The 22254-nt window shown below is 40.7% G+C and overlaps 1 protein-coding gene across 7 annotated transcripts in view; it reads right to left on the bottom strand.

Moving 5' to 3' along the window:
- LOC130931850 (glutamate receptor ionotropic, NMDA 2B-like) overlaps positions 1–22254 on the bottom strand; it is a 419867-nt gene that overhangs the window by 49608 nt on the left and 348005 nt on the right. For all 7 annotated transcript variants that reach the window (XM_057860982.1, XM_057860986.1, XM_057860980.1 and 4 more), the window contains exons 8-10: positions 19322–19436; positions 10380–10588; positions 9555–9726 (exon numbers count right to left, since the gene is read on the bottom strand). In XM_057860982.1, coding sequence (XP_057716965.1) covers positions 9555–9726; positions 10380–10588; positions 19322–19436 — 496 coding nt within the window. The remainder of the gene's footprint in view (positions 1–9554; positions 9727–10379; positions 10589–19321; positions 19437–22254) is intronic.

Raw genomic sequence — 22254 nt, 5'->3', positions numbered from 1 at the left:
TAAGCATGAGGAAGCTAATTATTTTTTTTAACAAAGCCTAAGAAAAAGGCACGCTATCTAGCTTTTTTGCTTGTGTCAAAGCAAATTCCAGTTTCAGTACCTCAATGTCAGTAAAAAAAAAAAAAAAAAAAAAAAAAACTGTTTTGGACCGAAACCCAAACCACATTTTTAGTCACATTTCAGCAAAAACACTTTCAGCAACCAAATTTTTGGTGCATCTCTATTTCAATGTGATTGTAGTTTATAACGAATAAGAATGACTGATTTGGGTTAATAGGTAGCACTTTATTTGACAGCGGCAACATGAAACCGTCGTAACTATGACATGACACCATCATGGGCCTTAATGAATGCTTATGACAGATGTAATTAAGTATCATCTGGAAAATTATGTCACTAACTCCATTTATGTCCAGCTCGGATCTTTTACATCCATTCAAAAATGAGAACATTTGTCGTATAGCACAAAATGACATCTGTCATAAGCATTCATTAATGCTCATGGCAGTGTCATATCATAATTATGACGGTCTTATGGCCGTTTTATGGCACCACTGTCAAATACAGTGTTACCAAATAATTTAGCTAGCAATTAATGAAACAACTGGAACAGTAACTGAAGAAATAATTAGCACATAACATGAATGCCGATTGTTATTTACATCTGTAGTGCTGCAATGCATGCTAGGAGGCATGTTAGATGACAACAGTGTTGACAGCAGGTGGCAGCAGAGGTTGACTGTCTCCTCCAAGGGAGCAGTGATGGCCAAATTAATCTTAGACAGTCTTATGATGCCACTGTCAAATGAAGATTTACCGGTTAACATCTTTTGGTGTGAATATCCCATTGTACAGTGAGCACAGCTTATAGTGGAGTGCGGTTTATCTATGAACAAATACCATTTTCGTGTTAAATTTGATGGGTGGCGGCTTATAGTCAGGTGTGCCTTATGGTCCGACAATTACGGTAAATACTTCCACAAAAGCCTCATTCTTGACAAAGTTTTCTTGACTTTCAACAGATTGTGTGGCAGTATGTTTGTAAGTACCAGTACATATCCAGAGAGTGTATGTAATGGGCCATTTACATGGTGACTCTCCAAGAAGATGAAAAATTTCATGTTTGCATTTATATGGTTCCATCTCCGTTCGAACAATGTCGCAATTCCGCATGAAAACGATGTAGTATTCATGCCAAGCCCTAGGGGGCAGTGAAGATTTACGAGGCGACAGCGAATGATGCACTTTGACCTACTCAGCCCGGAAGACAACATGCCTGCCCACTCCAAGCAATGGCATTTTCTTTTGCTCAAAAAGGCACAAAAATGGAAACATTCAACCAATTTAAATCAAAAATATTATTAAAACAGTGAATGAAAGCCGACGTTCCGCCATATTTGCTGTTTTTAATGTTTATTAGCACCGCTGCGCACACCCAATGTGACGTGTACGAGTGCTGACATCATCGGCGTGGTCCCGCGCCGCGGGAGCTTTTGATATGCATGCGGAGCAAGCCCCACTCAAGCCCCCGCAATCAAATTCTTCCACTTTGGAGGCAGAATTCCAAAATTTGCGTCTTTGCCTTCAGTCTTCCCCGACACCATACGAACGCGAGGCCGCTCCGCAACACAGTCATTGCGTCTTCGTGTCGCAAAGCGGCCATTTAAACTGCCACTAATTTGCAAAGGAAGTAGGCGAAGGTGGAACCTCTTACTGCCCACCAGGGGAGGAGACAGAAGAAAGTGGGTTATCGCAAATGGTCATGTCTACTCAAAATAGGCGTCCTAGCACCTCTGCTACGTTTACTTGCACTCCCATTTTCCACTGTAGCCCAGCACAGGTAGTATATTTAGCCCCTAATTTGGGCTAAAGTGGGCCGAGACTGTCGAGTTAACAAAGTGTGCATGAGTCAAAGCTCCAGTCTGTGAGAGTTTGTGTGCTTGTGCATGAGTGTGTCATAAAGAGATGTCAGTGAACCTTTGTTCCACACCTGTGAAGTGGATGAAAAGACAGTTGCTAATCTACGCTGCAAGTTGTCGACAGCCGACCTGGTTGTCAGTGTCTGCATGCGCACTTGCATTCTTATTTGTCAGGATGGAAGCGTTGACGTGTAGGTTCACCTGTGCGCACGTGTTAGTGCCTAAATGAGTGAAGGTCTCCACGGAGAGAGAATGAGCCCGTGTGGCAGTGTACTCACTTCCTCTATCTCCATTTGCTCTCTCCATCTCCCTCCTACGACATGTTCTCTCCGTGTTATGAAAGTGACCCACGTGGGTGTTATTGAGAATGAGTGAGCGAGCAAGGATCTCAGTTTGTGTGAGCGTCTCGGCACGTTTGCATGTGTGTGTGAAACCTATAGGTGGCGTAACACATTAGATTAGATCATGGTTAGCAGGGCTGGGCGATATGGCTAAATAATAAAATTACCAATTTTGTCACCCAAAATTCCAGTTTAAATCAATTGCACGTCTATCGCTGTCAGTGTAGGAGTGTCATTATGAGCAATAACTAGAATAAATATATGTTATTTTTTTAAAATATTTTTTTATTTAACATTTTCATTTATTTATAAAAACAAATCAAATGATTAATGACAAGAAATATATACAATGGAGATTTCGTGTCCACAAATGAACTCTTTTTTTTTTTTTTTTTTTTTTTTTGGTCTTGAGTTCAAAATATGAATATTGTTGCCGACATGACCCAAAATGTGAGGTCTTTAGGTGGTAGGGTGAGGTTAAAAAAGAAACATTTTGAATGCTGAACAAAGTAATGTAAATAACATGCAAACTTCAAACTGCAAAAATATCTTTTTCTCTCTCCCTATTTGTGCTGTCATCCCCCAAATACAAAGTACTGTATTTTCCGCACTTTAAGGCGCATTAAGAATATAAGGCGCACCTTCAATTAATGGCTTATTTTAAAACTGTTTTCATATTTAGGAGCACTGCATTATAAGGCGCAGTAGTGGTAGTGGTAGTAGTAGTAGTGGTGGTGGTTGCGATATAAATCCACTAGATGAAGCTGCACTAAAGGGAATATCATGCCATGATTAACCAATTTTTATGCATATATAAGGCGCATTAGATTTTAAGGCGCACTGTCGACTTTTGAGAAAATTGAAGGCTTTTAGGTGCGGTTTACAGTGCGGAGAATATGGTAACAACTTGACAAAGAAACTCTTTCTAATGAAATAATTTATTGAACTGGTTGCTAGAATTTCAGTTTTAATAAATATAAAGAAAATTAAATCAAATCCAATTTATTAAATTGATTTATCACCCAGGTCTAATGGTCAGACAGATTCTAGTTGATGAGTCTGAATGGCAATGAACGGTAATCTGTGACACTTGCAGTAAACAAAAACTTAACTAAATGTAGAAGCAATTATAAGATTCGGCCATTTTGATCTATTGCCTTTGGAAGCTTTGACAAATTGTGGAAAAAGCATTAAGTCATCTCAGAAACTCTTCAAGAGTATGCTGAGCCACGTCCTCCAGAGTGGCTGTATGTGTGCGTGGGAATGTGTGTGTGCGTGTATGGGTCTCAGCATCACTCCAGATCTCAGTCCATTAAGAGTTTGAGATCTACTGTCATTTTGGCTGTTTTCCAACAAAAGAAGGACACGACCAGTCTCTATAGACAAGGGAGGATACAGCAGAGCTGTAGGGTGTTTGTGTGTGGCAAAGATGCGAGAGCATGTCAGAAAATGAGTGCAAAAGACAAAGAGACTGACATTTGTACAATAATCAGTCTGTGTCCATGTGTCTGCACCCTTGCCTTTACTCTGATCCCTGTGTTGCTCGCTCACCGTGTTTGTGTGTGCGTTAGAGAGTTTGACAAATGCCCCCCTCCCTCTTCCTAATGACCATTCATCTGTGGGTGCGAGGAGGAGACAGCACATTATGACGCTTTTAGCTAGGGTGATGGAGTTTATTACAGGTGACCACACTTATAGCTCAGAGCACACTAACGACACTAGCTGGCCCAGCAGGGTGACTTAAATGGCTTTATATAATAGATGAAATGGGTCGGTTTAATACAAATTGAATAGTGAGTAGCAGGGAAAAATGGACACGTCATGGTGCCTGTGACTTGTGAAGGTGATGTAGATTTGACTGTTCTCATAGGTGGACACAGATATGTTTTCAACCTGCGACCTTTGAGCTGCTATTGATCTGCTTACCTTTTCCTTCATTACCAAACGACTAGCAAGACAGCAGAAGTGCAGCTCGCTGCTGTAACGGGTTGATGTACGAGAACTGACAACAAGCTGTACTCGGGCCTGGGGTCTATTATAGAATGTTAAGAGCCCACTGACCTGTTTTGGGCTGCTCAAAATTGAAGGTATGAAAACAAATTTCCGTGAGGAAATTCATCCTTCAGACAGGGGAGCTAAATATAGGAGAGTTCATTTGGCCTATGGGAAGAAAGGCAGACATTTTTCACCTTCACCCACACATAATTGCAAGTCTCTTGTGATAAACTCTGGACAGGTTTATTCAAACCAACCCAAAACAAAGTGGCGGTCGGTAAACTGATGGCAACTTCCCACACTATCCAAGTGTGGAGGGCATTTTAGCATCCCCTTTCCTGTAATATATAATCATACTCAAAATGTGGCAATACATGAGCATTCCATTAAGGAAAAGCAGGACTGAATTTTATATAAATTTGAAGTTAATCTGAGTAGACTTTCTCGAAGACTTCAGCCAGAGTCGCTGGCCCTGAAAGAGGGCCTGACTAACATACAGTTTTAGTCCATACTCAATGTGTGAACGCCTTCCCGCACTGAAAAAAAAAAAAAAAAAACACTTCAAAAAATGAGCAATATATACATATATATTTTTAAACAAGTTACATTTTGCTCATAATGAGTTTTTTTAAAAAAATCTGCCAGTGGAACAAGTAAAAACTGTCTCGTAATAAGCCTTTACGTTTTACTGAAATGATACTTTTTAAGGGATTATGTCTGATTTTATGTCTGGCAAGTAAGACTTAATAAGAATTCAGTGCCATTTAGAAAATTGATATAAAGTTGACAATGGTTCAAATGTCTTTGGGTTGGGGTTTAGGAACCGTGTTAGGACACTTAATGATTGGGGTTAGGGTAAAAAAAAAATCTATTCTGAGAAATAATGCAATATTATGTCACACAATTATGATAATTAAAATTCAAAATCCGTCTGTATTGTGCACGTGTGTTTTTGGTGGAAATAAACAATTTATTGGCTGCACGTCTACTCCCAACCAATAGTTGGCTGTAACAACAGTATTGCCTTGCAGTCTGCTGAAGTAACAACAACACTGGACTAATCCGAGTAAAGATTTGTTTACGTCGCCCTCAAGTGGTTGCTCGGATTAGTCATTTTATAAGTCTGAAATGTGGGCTCATTTATGCTTTGCTTCCCTTGGGCTCACCACCTGTGGGATGGGCCAAAGGGGTCGGGTGCGTTGGGAGTTGGGCGGCAGCCAAAGGCGGGGGCCTTGGCGGTCTGACCCCCAGCTGCAGAAGCTAACTCTTGGGACATGGAATGTCACCTCTCTGGCAGGGAAGGAGCCCGAGCTGGTGTGTGAGGCAGAGAAGTTTCGACTAGATATAGTTGGGCAATCCTCCACACACAGCTTGGGTTCTGGTAGCAATCCTCTCGAGAGGGGTTGGACTCTCTTCCACTCTGTAGTTGCCCACAGTGGGAGGCGCCGAGCAAGTGTGGGCATACTTATTGCCCCTGGCTTGGTGCCTGAACGTTGGGATTTACCCCGGTAGACGAGAGGGTAGCCACGCCTCCGCCTTCGGGTGGGGGGACGGGTTCTGACTGTGGTTTGTGCCTATGTACTCACCCATTTTGGAGTCCTTGGAGGGTGTGCTGGAGAGCACCCCCTCTGGGAACTCCCTTGTTCTTCTGGGGGACTTCAACGCTCACGTGGGCAATGGCAGTGAGACCTGGAGGGGCGTGATTGGGAGGAACGGCCTCCCCGATCAGAACCCGAGTAGTGCTCTGTTATTGGACTTCTGTGCTTGTCAGGGTTTGTCCATAACGAACACCATGTTCAAACATAGGTGTATCCATATGTGCACTTGGTGCCAGGACACCCTAGGCCGAAGTTCGATGATCGACTTTGTAATCGTGTCATCGGATTGCCGCATGTTTTGGACACTCGGGTGAAGAGAGGGGCGGAGCTGTCAACTGATCACCACCTGGTGGTGTGTTGGCTCCGATGGCGGGGCAAGATGCTGGCCGGACCTGGCAGGTCCAAATGTATTTTGAGGGTCTGCTGGGAACGTCTGACAGAATCCCCTGTCAGAAAGAGCTTGAACACCCACCTACGGCAGAACTTCTCCCTTGTCCTGGGGGAGGTGGGGGCCATTAAGTCCAAGTAGGCCACACTCTGCACCTCCATTGTTGAGGCGGCCGATCGGAGCTGTGGCCGCATGGTAGTTGGTGCCTGTCGTGGCGGCAATCCCCGAACCCGCTGATGGATACCAGCGGTAAGGGATGCGGTCAAGCTGAAGAAGGAGGCCTACCTGAGGCAGCTGACAAGTACCGGCTGGCCAAGCGGACAGCAGCTTCGACAGTCGCCGAGGCAAAAACTCGGACATGGGAGGAGTTTGCCAAGGACATGGAACATGACTTCCGGACGGCTTTGAGGAAATTCTGGTTCACCATCCGGCGTCGGAGGAGAGGAAAGCAGTGCATTATTAACACTGTGTATAGTGAAATTGGTGCACTGCTGACCTCTACTCGGGACGTCCTGAGTCAGTGGGGAGAATACTTCGAAGACCTCCCCAATTCCACCGACACGACTTCCTTTGAGGGAGCAGAATCTGGGGACTCCGAGGGGGCTCTCCGATTTCTGGGGTTGAAGTCACTGAGGTGGTTGGAAAGCTCCTCGGTGGCAAGGCCCCAGGGGTCGATGAGATCTGCCCGGAGTTCCTAAAGGCTCTGGATGTTGTGGAGTTGTCGTGGCTGACACGCCTCTACAACATCGCGTGGACATTGGGGACAGTGCCTCTGGATTGGCAGACCGGGGTGGTGGTCCCTCTTTTTAAGAAGGGGAACCGGAGTTCCAATTACAGAGGGATCACACTCCTCAGCCTCCCCGGTAAAGTCTATTCAGGGGTATTGGAGAGGAAGGTCCATGGGGAAGTCGAATCTCGGATTCAGGAGGAGCAGTGTGGTTTTCGTCCCAGCCGTGGAAAAGTGGACCGGCTCTACACCCTCAGCAGGGTCCTCGAGGGTGCATGGGAGTTCACCCAATCAGTCTGCATGTGTTTTGTGGATCTGGAGAAGGGTTAGAACGTGTGCATCGGGGAGTAGGGATGGGAATTGATAGGATTTTTACGATTCCGATTCCATTATCGGTATTGCTTAACGATTTGATTCTTTATCGATTCTCTTATCGATTCTAATTTGGGGAAAAAGAAGAACAAACGTTTTGATTGACATCGAGTTTAATCAGAAGTCACAACCTTACAAACTAACAACGAGGTCAAAAGAGGCCCAAAGCCTCAATATTAACTGTGGCAATAAGTGACAAATGCACAAGAATGTGTAACATTTTACTGAAATATTTTTCTAATTGAAATAAAAAATATGACAATGAATGAATGAATGAATATTGGCATATAGGTCGTTGTTCTGCCGTTGGCAAAATGTGTTAAAGCAGGGGTCCCCAAACTTTTTCCTGTGAGGGCCACAAAACTTTTAACTGATGAGGGGCCGGGGTCAGTTTGAACAGAACACAGAAAAAGTGTGACGATTGCATGAGTGCCGAAATGTAAAAAAATTATTGCTTTTCAGGAAGCCGCAATCAAATAACCCTTTCAGAACAAAAGTAAATAAAATAAAAATAATAATATAATATAATAATAATAATAATAATAATAATAATAATAATAAATAATAACACTATTAATCAAATAGATAATAACCAAATAACCCTCTCTGAGTTCTTCACAGAAAAGGGCCAGAAAATAAATAACACTATTAAGAAAAAAAAAAAATTCAAAATGCTCTCTGGTATTGTTCAGGGGCCGGACCAAATGTGGGGGCGGGTCGTATCCGGCCCGCGGGCTGTAGTTTGGGGACCCCTGTTAAAGCGTATTATTTACCAGTATATTGAAATGCATTAGTTTTTATGGCGCTTTCACGCTCAAGTGGGGGCGCCCTTGCGCTTCCTCACGCGAAGAAGAACGCGTTCACGTGAAGAAAAACACTGCTACGAGCCTACGTTCTTTTTTAATGTTTGTAAAATATCTACGGAGACAACGCCTGTATGTATCGTCTTTAGTGTTGTTGTTGTGTGCTTCCACTCGCGATCGGACACTTAAATCCAGTTGTGTAGTAGTTTGAACGATGTGCTAATGCTAGCGAACGCATGCTAACCGTTTAGCTGTATTAGCAGCTAATCATCGCTGATTTACGTTGATGCAAACCTGTTTGTTATTAGGGACGAAATTGATTTGTTTCATTTCTATTTTTAGTTTCACTAAAGTCAGCAAATTATACCAACGTCTTCTGTATCCTCATTTGGGAGTTTAGCTAGCTATATAGCCAGGACTAAGCCTTAACGTCTCTGTGAGGACAGTGCAGTCTTATTCCCTCCTGATGCAGTTATCTCCACCTTGCAAGACTGCAAGTCGTTTTGTTGTAATTTTTCCTCGTGAAGTAAAGACACACTTTCGAGCGTTTGAACCTACGTGCTGTCATTGTTATGTTTACGGCTGCAATGCTCGTGCTAAACCATCGTAACCTTTCATTTTCACCCTCTTTCCTGGTGAAGTGTAGCCAAACTTTGGAGCGGGTGGTTCTTGGCGCCATGCTAGTTTGATGCGTCTGGACAACAAGACACGTCACAACGCAATATACGTCTTTAGGAATCGTTAAAGGAATCATTCAGGCTTTTTCATTGTGATGTTGAGGCCTCGAAACACAAGGAACCGGTTCTGAATTGGAATCGGATTTCGATTCCCATCCCTATCGGGGAGCCCTGTGGGGGGTGCTCCGGGAGTACAGGGTACCGAGCCCCTTGGTGAGGGCTGTTCGGTCCCTGTACGACCGGTGTCAGAGTTTGGTCCGCATTGCCGGCAGTAAGTCGAATTGAGGGTTGGACTCCGCCAAGGCTGCCCTTTGTCACAGATTCCATGACTAACATGGGAGCTTTTTTAAATTGGCCAGACAACTTTCAACATTTCAAAGGCCGCCGACTCATTAACTTTTCAAACATTGGCTGTAGTCGCTATGGCAACTCATTGTGTGGTGTGGTGCGCTGTTCTAAGCAGCATGTGTTAATTTGAGAGGAATCACTCAATGAAGAATTTAATAAAGAATTATACTTTGGGAAAAAGGGGAAAATCATGTCTTTTATGTATCTCTTTCCAATGCTAAATCTGAATAAATACATTGAACACACCAATGTATTTTTTTTTAGGGGGGGGGGGTCCCATTTTAACCACTGTGGCCGACTGGAATGCCTGCTTGCACTTTTCCTACTACTACAAATATGTAGGCATAACAAATGAAGAGAATAGAACAAAATAAGAAGCTCTTTACCTCTCCCACCATGCCGTTCCAAGTTCCGTTGATCTTCTTTCCATGTTTGCCATTAGTAACCAGGTACAAGTCATACGTGAACTTGACTGACTTGGCGATCTTCTTTAGGATGTCGATGCAGAAGCCCTTACAGCAACGCTTGATGTAGATCCCAGGTTCCTTTGTCTGATTCCTGCATATTTAGAGGAAGTTACATGATTAGTTCCGTTCATCAACCCTTTATAGAGCAACTGACTATATTTGGTAATTTAAAAAAACAACCTCATAAAGACCTGGTGTCCACATGTGTGCACATCACAAATCGGCTCATGACAGCTTTTATATTAACATTTGTTGTCCACATACGTGGTGATTTTAATGTGATTTTGTTCATAAAAATACAATAAATAATGAATAAAAACATGTTATGGCCTCTACTAACACAATAAAGTTGATCGATTTTATTTATTTATTCATTCATTTATTTAAATTTCAAAGTACTTACCTCATTGCCTTCCATTGAAAATGTTAAAGGTCCAATTCATTTGAACTGTAACTGAAGTGAAGTGTAAGTGGAGTGAATGCTCATTTTTCAGTGCCATTGACAGCACTAGACGTCCAATCCATTTTGAGGGGGGTGAATACGTTCATTTGCCTCTCCCAGCCAAAATGCATTGGACATCTAGCGACGCCAGTGGTAGCTGATGAGTTTAATATGTAAGGTTCCTAATAAAGTGATGTGCAGAGTAAAGAGTATTCAAACAATCTAAAATGACTACAATTTTAAATCAAAGGGCTATGTAAGATTCAGTAAACTCCATATACCTACATAAAATGGACACTCACAATGTTTTGATCTGTTTGCGGCAGGGCACGGTGTTCCTCATGCAAGTCCCACTAAGTGGGTCCACGTCCTCCACAATGACAAAAGGAGCCTCCTCCAGCGTTACAATGGACAAGTGGTCATCCTCCCTGGTTGCAATTCCACCATATAGTTCATAGCGAGGCCACACGTGGTACTTCATGGAGAGGGAGCCATTCTCCCATTTGCCAACCTGCAGATATATATAGCACATAAAAAATGAAATACAGGTTTGAAACTACAGCTAAAGATCAATAACAAAAGAATAGATCTGAAATAGACCTGGGCGATAAATACGTTTTATGAATGAATTTTGAGATTTTTGATTCATTGATTTTTTATTTTTTTGGCCTTTTTTTTTTTTTGTTTGTTTGGTTTTTTTGGGGGGGTTATTTTGGTATTCAAGAGATTGTTCCATGAGAAAGTTTTTATTACTTTTTATTTGGGAACTGAAAGTACAAATAGAGGAATGAGAAAAAGATACTTAAGACAGGAGATTTGCCCTTTATTTACAGTGTATGACAAAAGTGAGTACACATTTCTGCAGATATTTAAGTATATCTTTTCATGGGACAACACTAACAAAATGACACTTTGACAAAATGAAAACTAGTCTGTGTGCAGCTTATATAATAGAGTTAATTTATTTTCCCCTCAAAATAATTCAAAATATAGCCATTAATATCTAAACCCCTGGCAACAAAAGTGAGTACACTCCTTAGAAACTACGTACATCCCTAAATGTCCAAATTGAGTACTGCTTGTCATTTTCCCCCCAAAATGTCATGTGACTCGTTACAGAAGTGCCGTCAGCATTGCTGCAGAGATTGAAGAGGTGGGAGGTCTGCCTGTGCTCGGACCATACGCCGCACTATACAGTACATCAAATTGGTGTGCATGGCTGTCACCCCAAGAGGAAGCCTCTTCTGAAGACGGTACAAAAGAAAGCCCGCCCGTCTCATCAGACCATAGGACATGGTTTCAGTAATCCCTGTCCTTTGTTGACATGTCTTCAGCAAACTGTTTGCGGGCTTTCTTGTGTACCGTACGGTACAAATAAACTGGATGATTTCTAAGGTCGAAGCAGGACCTGTTGTGGCCGACTGGCCGGCTTTAAATGAATCTTTTCTTAATAAATGTATATATCATAGGTGATTTATGCTTTGTTTTTGTTCCTAAATTGTGTATCGTGTCAGACATCAAATGTATAAAATGCCAAAGGGCAAACAGTATTACTTATGTCAATAATTAATTAATAATTAATACTTTTGTCGTGTTCGTTTACCCAGTGCAGGACTATACTAATAATTAAATGCCAATCTGAATAAAGAGTCACAGATCTGAAGTTGCAATTTCATCCGAGTATATTGATTCCAGAGATAAAGCAATCGACAGTTACAGATATCTGGCTGATAGTTCTCTTACCCTGTGTAGTAACAGAACAGCAGAAATATCAGTGAAATCCTACAGCCAGGCACATTCCTTATGTACTCCACTTGAGAACAAATTAGCATACTAAGGACATGCGGTGATGTGATGTTGAGATGACGTGGAGAGCGGGTGTCCCGATGAGAGGCCTCTCGTGAACCTCCAGTCCAGACGCCGATGTCAGCCTTTGGCTTATTCTGTGGGTACATGGCGACCTGTGACCCTATCTCGGCCTTCCGCTAAACAATGCGTTCTTACCCTTGTACCATATATCACTGGGTGAGTCGCCCACTTATGGGGAAGTAAAGAAGGAGAGTTTGAAAATTCAATAATTTACAGTTTCCCTGTGGAGGCAAAATTTACAGTCTGCGAAGGCCAGTTAAGGTACTTTTACTGGTAGATTAAAATATAACGTTATGAGAATGCATGCGAATAAATGCAGTTATATATGGCACAATTTCATCTAACAATCGTCATCTCCTGTTCGTTAAGAAAATAAAATAGTCTGTAAAAAGGAAAATTCGACTTTTTTCCTTCAACATTCATTCATTCATCTCTCCCAGTCAAAATTGATTGGACGTCTAGCGCTGTCAGTGGCAGCGAATTAGTTAAATAAATGCCCTAAAGTTGATTAAAATAGACAAAATAAACATCCAGTTAATTTAAACTTGGCTATGACTGCTTATATTTAAATAAAAAAGCTTCACACAGAATGTACTGTGGAAAAAAATGCAAATTTTGGTTTCTCGTAAATCTATTAGATTGATGTTTTTGAATTCCCACCTTTTTGACATGCAACAACGACGAAAACGAGAGGGGAGAGAAAACAGCGACCCCGAGTTGAGAATGAGAGGAAGGTTACACTGAAGGACAAGACTGAAAGTGAGAAAAGAGGAGAATTCAGATCAGGAGCAAAGAGACAGTGAAAGGATTAAATGAGAAAGAAGAGAGCGGAGGAGACAATAGATGTAAATTATGTTGTGAAAAGCAGCAACAAACGAGACGCAAGATGGATGGAGCATAAGAGTCACATGACCAGCTGGTGACGGACCTCATTCAGATGCAAAATGCTGCCTCCTCAGTGGAGGAGGGTCCAGATGTACTCCTGGAAGACTGGCCAAGCCCTTGTGGCGCTCTTCCAACCAAGAGTCATCAATTAGTCCATTTCCCCTCGTTGCCGGTCACATGACAGCACTCTTGGAGACTCAGCTGCTGCCCTTTTCTTCAAGTGTCCAGCGGTCCACTTATGGAGTTGGAAATGGGCATAGATTCTCGAATGAGAAGCCTGACTCATTAATGAGAGTCGGAGGCATAACAGGAGCTACGGCACGAGTTTGTAAAACTCACAAATGTATAGTATAGCACTACTGAGAACTTGGCAGGGCTGCTTGCAGGAGACCAGTTGATGAGCACGTACAAGTTGGTGTCGCATAGACAAAGATAGAGCAAAAGGGCCGGACACTCCAGAGTCTTCACACTCCTTCAAAAGGTGGCGGGAAGGACGCTTGTAAGAGCCAGAACTCATTAGGATCCACAAAAGCAGTTCAGCTGGAAGTCAAGCCGAGAATTAAACATGAGTGAGAACGCTGGCGCGAGAGGGGGTGCGAAGAAAAGGGAGACAGAAGGGGAGACGCTCACCTTGTTCTCTGATCAGAGGACAGAATATAGATTGGAGAGGTAGAAGACAGAGAAATACAAAGAAGAGAGAAGAGGAAGAGTCACAAAAGTCAGCCGCAAGGGCGGAGGAGAAAGCGGGAGCATGGGATGACTTTACAGGTGGTGTCAGGTGTATTTTGGGTTCACTTTAGGATGTCACACTGTGTCTCTGGATTATTAACCTTTGACCTGTAACAACTGGACTTTTTCCATCTCCTTGAGACATTTTCTTAGAGCATTAGAAAAAATAATTTCAACATCACTACATTATCTGCAGAGTACCAGGAGTTTTCATCACTTTTGGGGACCACATATGAAAAAGTCACATTGCAGGACATGCAATATATATATATATTTTTTTTAACATGCAAACTTTTGTTTTACTTCATAAAAGCAGCAAGTGTACAGATCCTGGTTCTCTTTTATATACAGTGTTGGAGGCAGTCTTTCAGGTCCTTCGCGTGTTCGTTTTCAATTCAGGTAAGATGGCCAGACTGGATTGTTGAATAAAGACTGGAGGCAAGAGATTAATACAGCGCAGTTTTAATTTCAGAAATTTCTGGGTGCATTCAATGACAGAACAAAGCTGTGTAGAGAAATGCACACCGAAGAGAGAGCTTGGCGTTGCTTATATTGTACTTAAAAGGAGGTGTGTCTGTTTGGTGATTGACTCTTCCTGTGGATCTTGAAAAAATAAGTCATGAGCCTTGCTGGTTGGCAGTTAAAAATCCATGATTATTGTTGGCAGTTAAAGTCCATGACTATCTGAGGCAAAACTAACTATCAGCAGTTTCAGTGAAAAACAACTGGTCATGCTTGCAAGCATATAAGAAGATTGCATTAGTCGAGATGTATACTGACTTCAACAGCAAGCTTGGATTAAACGGCATGATATATATTAGAGAAGTCCCCGATCCGATAACGTAATCGGAAACCGGGCTGACCGCGCCATTTTTTAAAGGTTCGGGTTTTTAGTTAAAAAAATATACATGTTTTTCTGCTTTGTGCTCATACAGTGCCACAGCCTCTCACCCTCCCTATTGCTAGACAATGCGACCAAACGGTTTTGGAGTTTTTTTTGTCACCAGTGCAGCTGGCGTTTGGTACTTAACCCATTAAGGTCTGGGCCTATTTTGTCTGATTTTGCATGCCTTTGAAGTTGCCTTTATATTTCAAAGAAAGAATTGTTTACGATGGCCTGGTTTGGTCCCTTTTTTGTGACACCTTGAACTTCATGTCCAAACTGTTGTTTCCTTCACTGACCAATTATAAATCATCATTTTGGGCCCAAAAAGACCAAAAATTCCAAAATCATTTTGTCAAAATTTTTAATATTGATGTCCAATTGACAACCAAACATGCATAACGAACCGTTTTGAAACTTTGTAATATTTATTCAACATGTTAGGATGAACATTCAACGAAAAAAATTTAGAATAAATAGTCTTATATTTGACAATTCAACATAAACAACAGGTATAGCCATAGGCGTTTTTTGCCTTTGTACATGCTCTAGTCAAAACCGGTTATATACAGCAGACCAAACAGTGAAGAACAGTGAAAAAATATATAACATCTAACACAAAAAGTGTTTAGAGGCCATCTCTTTATGAGTTTAGGTATTGCGGCCCATCACCTGATGAAAACTATGTACACACAATCAAGCTTCTTGAACACACATTTATATACACAAATTGAGAAGACTGATTGTGGGGGAAAAAAAAAATATATATATATATATATAACATTAGGAAAAAAAGTATTTTCAAAAATATTTACAATAAACAAGTTAATTTTTTTTCAGGCATGCCACTCCGAAAAGCAGTTTCGTCCTGGGACACAGGGCTACATCCCACAGCCCACACTTCCATGGGGTGTCGGTCCTCTTTCCACCCTTCCACCCTTCCATTTTCATTTCACTTTACTTTCATTGTCACTATAAATGTACATGAAAAAAAGTTAGTATTTATGAAAATAATAAAGTATAAAATAAAAATATATACAGCAATAAATAATAATGGAAATCTATATGTATGACAATAGAAAGAATACCATAGCTGAATAAGTGCTACATCCCTAATCTTCATATAGAAAGAACACCACCACAAATTATAAATTCCTGCCTGGGATACACACAGTGCACGTACGACTTTGATCTGATATGCACATTTTATTATTATATACACAAACACACACTTATATTGCATCAAAATTAACTTTCAAAACTTCAACTTCAAACTTTCAAAAGAAACTTTTTCAGCATTAAAAAAAAAAAAAAAAAAAGTGAGTTGGCTTACCTCTGCTCGTCGATGGCGTCATCCACGTGTTCAAATCCGTCAGTATCTTCACTCGAGGACTCTTCCGAAGAAGACGATGATGACGAATTTGGACCATCCTCTTCCTCAAGTTGATCAAAAAGCAGAATTGCTTGCGCTAAATTTAGTTTTCCGTTCATTCTCAAAGTCACACAAAGTCGCTGCTCGATCCAAACGGCCGTCGCTCGCCACCTCGCTGCTTCAGAACACTCCTCCCTCTCGTTTGGTGGAACCTCGCACGGCAGTTATATTTATGACAAAAAACGCATTTTGTGCTTCCACTGTGACTTCGAAAGGGTTCGTTTGATTTGTGTTTTTTTCATGGAGCTTCCGTTTTGAAAAAGGACAAGAAATGATGGAAATATAGACATTAACAAATGATCCATGCAGCGTTTTAATGTTTTTTTGAGAGGACAATAAAACTATAAAACTTAAATGACAATATCTCACGTTTTAGTTGGTCGATTGACTTCAAATAATAACGAGAGTAAACCGCAACTTCCGCACTTTAAAACGAGAACAACCAACGGCATGTGGGTGACGTAATTAAAACGTGAGGGCGCTTCAAAGACGACGTGCGCTGAGGACGCGCCGGCGTGTCCTTCGACTCTCAAGGGTTAACGTTAACAATGATTGACAGGTTTGTAGCTTTAATCTGGCCTGAGAAGCCTCGGTATCTCTGCGATCAAAGGCACATATGTGTTAGTCATCGTTAAACTTGGGATAAACTAAACAGCTCAGTTTGAAATGTGCTGTGCCAACTCATTCATTCATTGTGTAAGTGAGAGCTACCAGGTATTGTGCTGGTGCAAAGATAAAAGTTAGGTGCAACCAGTTCAACCAATGCAAAAAGTGTGGAGCCTTGGCAATATACTGTATATCGCAATGTGATTTTTTTCTAATTTTGATTATTTTTATATATTGTTTAATATCGCAGCATAATATCGCAATACATCGCAACCCCCCCAAAAATCGCAATGATAGTTTTTCTCCAATCTTCAGGATTTACTTGGGGTGAGGAAGACTGTTTAAACTGCACTGTTTAAACTCTTGAAAAGCATTACGTACAGATCGTAAGGGTGAAGGCATGGGCGCTGCATAGTCTTGTAGATGACGGTATGCACCTGTAAGTTGCTCCATTAATCAAAAGACTTTTTACGTTCCCCCTGATTTCCCTCAGGTGATTTATATATTAAATTCAGACGTATAAAAACCCACATGCCAGACCACTAGATGAATAATTAATTTATATGTCCAAATCTCTCGCGTTTATAAGCATAAAGCCAACGGACGAAGTGACGTAGCGAAGTCACGTGGATAGCCGGTCACAACTGGATAGCCGGACTGTGCATGTGTGTTAAAATTCTTCTTCTTGTCATTAATGGCGGATTGCAAGCAATTTTCAGGTGCATACCGCCATCTAATTTACAGAATGTGCAGCACCAATTCTTCCACCCTTCCGATCTAAACACAAACCTAATGTCTTTCAAGAATTTAAAAAGTGCTTTCCTTACATACCTAACTGTCTTCCTTTCCTATCATCCCGATTAAACCCTTCAGAGACCATTTACGCTGTTAAAATTTAAACCAAAAACTTTAAAAGTTACACGTCGCGATCCAGTAGCCCGTCACGATCGGGTAGTGACAGTCTCCCTCGGTAGGTGGGTAAGAAATTAACTTTTCTGATTAAAACACCTAAAAAAAAGCGGGAGAGATGGCAACAGTGGATCGATATAGAGATTGGCTAACCACAATAAAATCAGAACTAAACAAAATACAAAACATCAATCAACATCACCATCTTGTAGATGTCGTTTTATTCGAAAAATGTTTTTTATTGAAATGTATGAAATGTTTCAGCATCAATAATGCTCTGTATTTTTCATCACTTTAAGTGAAATGCCACTCATTTTTGTTAAATGTGAACATAATGTATTAAATGAATCAATGACTCGAATCAAATCGAATAGTGGCAATTTTTTAATTATACACAAATATATCTGTGTTCTAAGAATTAATTTAATACAGTGGTACCTCTACATACGATCACTTCGACACACGATCTTTTCGACATCCGACGTAAAATTTGAGCCGCCATTTGTTTCTACATCCGACGAGTTGCTCGAAATACGACGACATGACAGCACTGCAAACGAACCCACGGTGGATTTTCTTATTGTGAGAAATCAACACAGTTTTCAAAAAAAGTTGATACAGTTGGAGAAACAAGGAAAAAAGTGATGCTTACCTTTGAAATGAAGATGCAAGTTATAGAAAAATATGAGCTTGGGGTGCGCGTCCCTGAACTGGCTCAACAATACAGCTCCATGATCCTCTTATGACCACCGTTCGCCACTATTTATAAGTTAAGGTGACAATTATTATTGTGGTAACATTGCCAAGGAAATCGCCAGCTTTGTCACGTTTTTATCATTTATTTAAGAACTTATCCAACACAAAACGCTCATTGTCTTAAGCAGTTGACTGCTCTCAGGAAAACGAAAGTATTATCTCTACCGCACCGACCTATCTCACTGGAGACGTCACCTTCGCGGTGCGTTCAGGGACAGTAAAAAGTGTCCGCCATATTAGAATCCGATTCGTTACATTATTTTCAGGAATAATTATTAATTCTTCTTCTTCTTCTTATATTATTCTGAATTATTTATTTATAACTTATTTGTTTTTCTATGTTTAATTGCCATTTGTAACAGTGCCAGCAGTATTTATTAAGAATTTAGTGTATGTTTTTAGGCTTTGGAACGAATTAATGGAATTATAATGTATTCCTATGGGAAAATCCTGCTCGACATACGACCATTTCGACTTACAAACAAGGTCCTGGAACGAATTAAATTCGTATGTAGAGGTACCACTGTACATATAATCAGTATCATTATCTTCATGAAAAGATGATTTACACCTCTACAGTACTAATTTTAAATGTTTGATTTTTAGTTGAATCTTTTTATTAAAAACCAACAAAGGATAAAACATATCTGTAAAATTCATCAAAAGGATTTGTCAACAAATACTGAGGATTTTTAGACATTAGTGCAACCAAAGCAAATAGTGGTGTTGTATGACTACATAACTGGGGGTTTGTTATAATTAGCAGCTTTGGCAAATATTCATTCAAAAGCAGCGCTTTGTATCCCGTGCTGCAGCATGCTGCTCAAAGGCACCTTCACCAATCTGATAATATCTAATCAGTGTAGCGCCTATAAAGCTTTGGGCTTAAATGCTTCCGAACTGAAAATGTGGTGATGAGGAAATGAAACATTTGTGTTCCAATCAGACACTCTAATCACTAAACTAACTTGCTGTCATTGCTAATAGTCAGTTTTACATTATTAATTTGCAACGATTCAAAGTTATTATTCGACAAAAAAAAAAAAAAAAAAAAAAAGAACCTACACGACTAGGTTAGTTTGACAGGATTTCATTCAAAAAGGTATTTGTTGTCTGTCTTTGCCAGTTGGAGAAGGAATCAAAACTAAAACAATAACACACACGCACAAACATACCCTGTCCCACTGTCTGTCCTTGTTGAGCAGAATTATGACCAGCTTAGGGTGCATCTGGTAGCCGTCCTCACTGAACGAAAGATTACGGCCCTCGAACGTCACATTCATTAGGTACCTGAGGAGAGGAAAAACAGGAAGAATTTGATTTTATTGGAGTACTGTGCGTTTCACATAGATATAAAAAAATAAATATACTAGTATAGTACAGGATTCTCATTATGGATGTGCCGGTATGAGATTCTGACGGTATGATAACCCTAAGCAAAAGTATCACTGTTTCACGCTATTGCAATTTCAGCTCTAAAATGTGCTATTTTGAGATATCTGGGTTAAAAAAACAACAACTTATTTTTGATATTATTATTATTATTAAAAACTAATTTTCAAAACAACATATTAGCAAATTGGAACATAAGTATAATGGGAAGCTAAAATAAATTTTTAAAAAAACAAAAAATAACTGAAAAATTCTAAAAAAAAAAAAAAAAAAAAAAAAAAAAAATTAATAATAATAATAAATGCAGTCCTTTAGGTGATCCTAAACCCACAGAACAAAATAATTCTTTTCCATAAAAAGCACGTGTGTATGACTCGTATTATCTTTACATTATACACACACACACTCTCTACACACCACAGGTTGTATTATGAAAATGTTATATTGAGCAGATGTTTACAATGGCAGAAGACCTAAACAAAAGTAAGCTAATGTTAGAGAGGAAACTAGTTAGCTGTCTTGGCATGGTAATAAGCCATGTTATCTGCCTCATTCAGAAGCTTACGTTATAGCATGTTTTACCACCGCTAGACACACTGAACATGCTGGAATCAACTCTTGTAGCTGGTGGGAAACGTTTGGAACAATGTTTACTAACCTATAATTTTGTATAAAGCGATGGGCGGTATTCACATATATATGAAATCATCATAATCTCCTCTGGAAGCCACCCTTCGCAAACATGTTTTACATGTCTTTTGACCCTCCTCCTTTAAGCCGTGGCCGTCTTTTTGTCGCCAAAGTATTCCCATAACAGCAACTTCATTTTTTTCTATAGGGGAAAATGTTCAGGTGTTTCACCTCCTCCAGCCATGGTGTAGCACAGCTGACTCATTGAGCAACAACTGGAGGGGGAAGGGCGAGCCCTGCAGCTGCAGGCGAGATATTTCTCCCTGCATTTTTGGGACATAAAAATAGCTAATACCGTAGGAGCGGTATGATGGAAAATTCTAGTGGTTTTAAAAAGGGGCGTTTTCATACTACGGTATATCCACTTAAATTTGCTCTCACAAAGGTCTAATGTATGACAATGCAAGGTTTATCATTGAGTATTCCATCATGTTAGTTTTGGCCACCCTCCAACTGAGTACATTATATAGTTTTCTATTTTTACTTTTACCACCCGTCCTGCTCAGCTGCTTAGACAGGGATAATGGAAACACTGAGTGTCTTTAAAGGCTGAAACTGTTTACTCAAGGGAGTTTGCTATACTCCCTTTGTTGTTGTTTTTATTGTGTTGTTTATTCAGAAAGTGCAGCTGCGCAGAAGAGGGTATAAGTGAACAGGGAGCATGAATAGGGGGAAGAGTGATTCAAAAACATGATACAGGAGGATAAGGATAGGAAATGGTAAGATCGGTGTGATAGGGCAAGGTAACTGGGTAAAATCCACAGTGGTTGAGTACCTAAAGATGGAACTGGAGATGTTTCCGCAACTTCAGCGCCGAAAACTTTCGGCCGACAAAAGCTAAAATTGCATTTTAAAAGGGTGAAAGTTTACCACTGAAAAGTGTGAAGAACCTTAGTCCTCTTGTGATGACGTAATCAAAATACAGCAAGCTAACAATTATGGCTCACAGCCAAGATGTCCGCGATTTGGAAGTATTTTGACGTATCAAAGAAATATACCAATTATTAAGTGAAGGAAAATAAAATTTGCTTCATCGCTGCTACATGCTCGTTCTGAAGTTGCTTTCCATTGATGTTCCATGTCACATAAAGTACAGTGCATTTGAGCCCGTGTGTGAGTAGTTTGGAGTTTATTTGTAGACTGTTCGATTAAAGCAGTATTTAAATAATACATGTGCATTTGCTGTGGTTTAGTACAGTACGTTAATAGGACGAACACTTCCTCTTTAGTCACTTTTTTCCCGTGACTTCCACACACCCTCTGCCAGTCGCCGTTTAATCCGACTGTGAGCGACTTCGCCCGGCTTCGTCGCCGCTACACCTCGGCCCACTCGCCTGGCTCTCGATCGATTCCACTTGCTGCACCAGAAAACGCTCAGTCTTATTTTAAGTGCACCCTGCTCTACTTGCATTCACAAGCTTGCGACATTATGTGCCGCGTCCTCCCGTCCGCTCAGAGGGAGGTATTTCCTCTTCTAAATTTGTCCATTCCACTTGTTGCACCAGAAACGCTCAGTCTTATTTTAAGTGCACCTTGCTCTACTTGCATTCACAAGCTTGCAACATTACGTGCCACGTCAACCCCTCCCCTCCGCTCAGAGGGAGGTATTTCCTCTTCTAAATTTGTCCAATCAATGAGTGTGCCTTGTGTCCACCTGATGGTACTCGGAAAGTTCGGTTGGCGCAGTGTGAATGCTGAACCTTTTCAACAAGTCATTTGCAAGTGTTGTTTTGCGAGGTAGCTCTCCAACCGGACCCTGGTCCTCTTGGTCTAATGTGAAACTGCCCTAGATGTCTCGAGCCCCCGGGGTTGTAGAACCAATGCCAAGGCAAAAGGCATTAGTTGGAAAATAATGACATTTTTAAAAAAATAATAATTTAAAAAACAAAAAATGAATTACAGTATATGCATGTGTATTTTTCGGCCCTTTGGTTTTTCGGCCAAATGTCTCCAATATTCGGCTTCAGTTTTGGCCAAGAATTTTGCTTTCGGTACATCCCTAGATGAAACGCAATGTGTTATTTGT

The sequence above is a fragment of the Corythoichthys intestinalis genome, chromosome 16 (genome assembly GCF_030265065.1).
Source record: "Corythoichthys intestinalis isolate RoL2023-P3 chromosome 16, ASM3026506v1, whole genome shotgun sequence".
Lineage (NCBI taxonomy): Eukaryota > Metazoa > Chordata > Actinopteri > Syngnathiformes > Syngnathidae > Corythoichthys > Corythoichthys intestinalis.
Note: the sequence above shows the minus strand (reverse complement) of the source record. Positions and strands in the feature narration are given on the sequence as shown.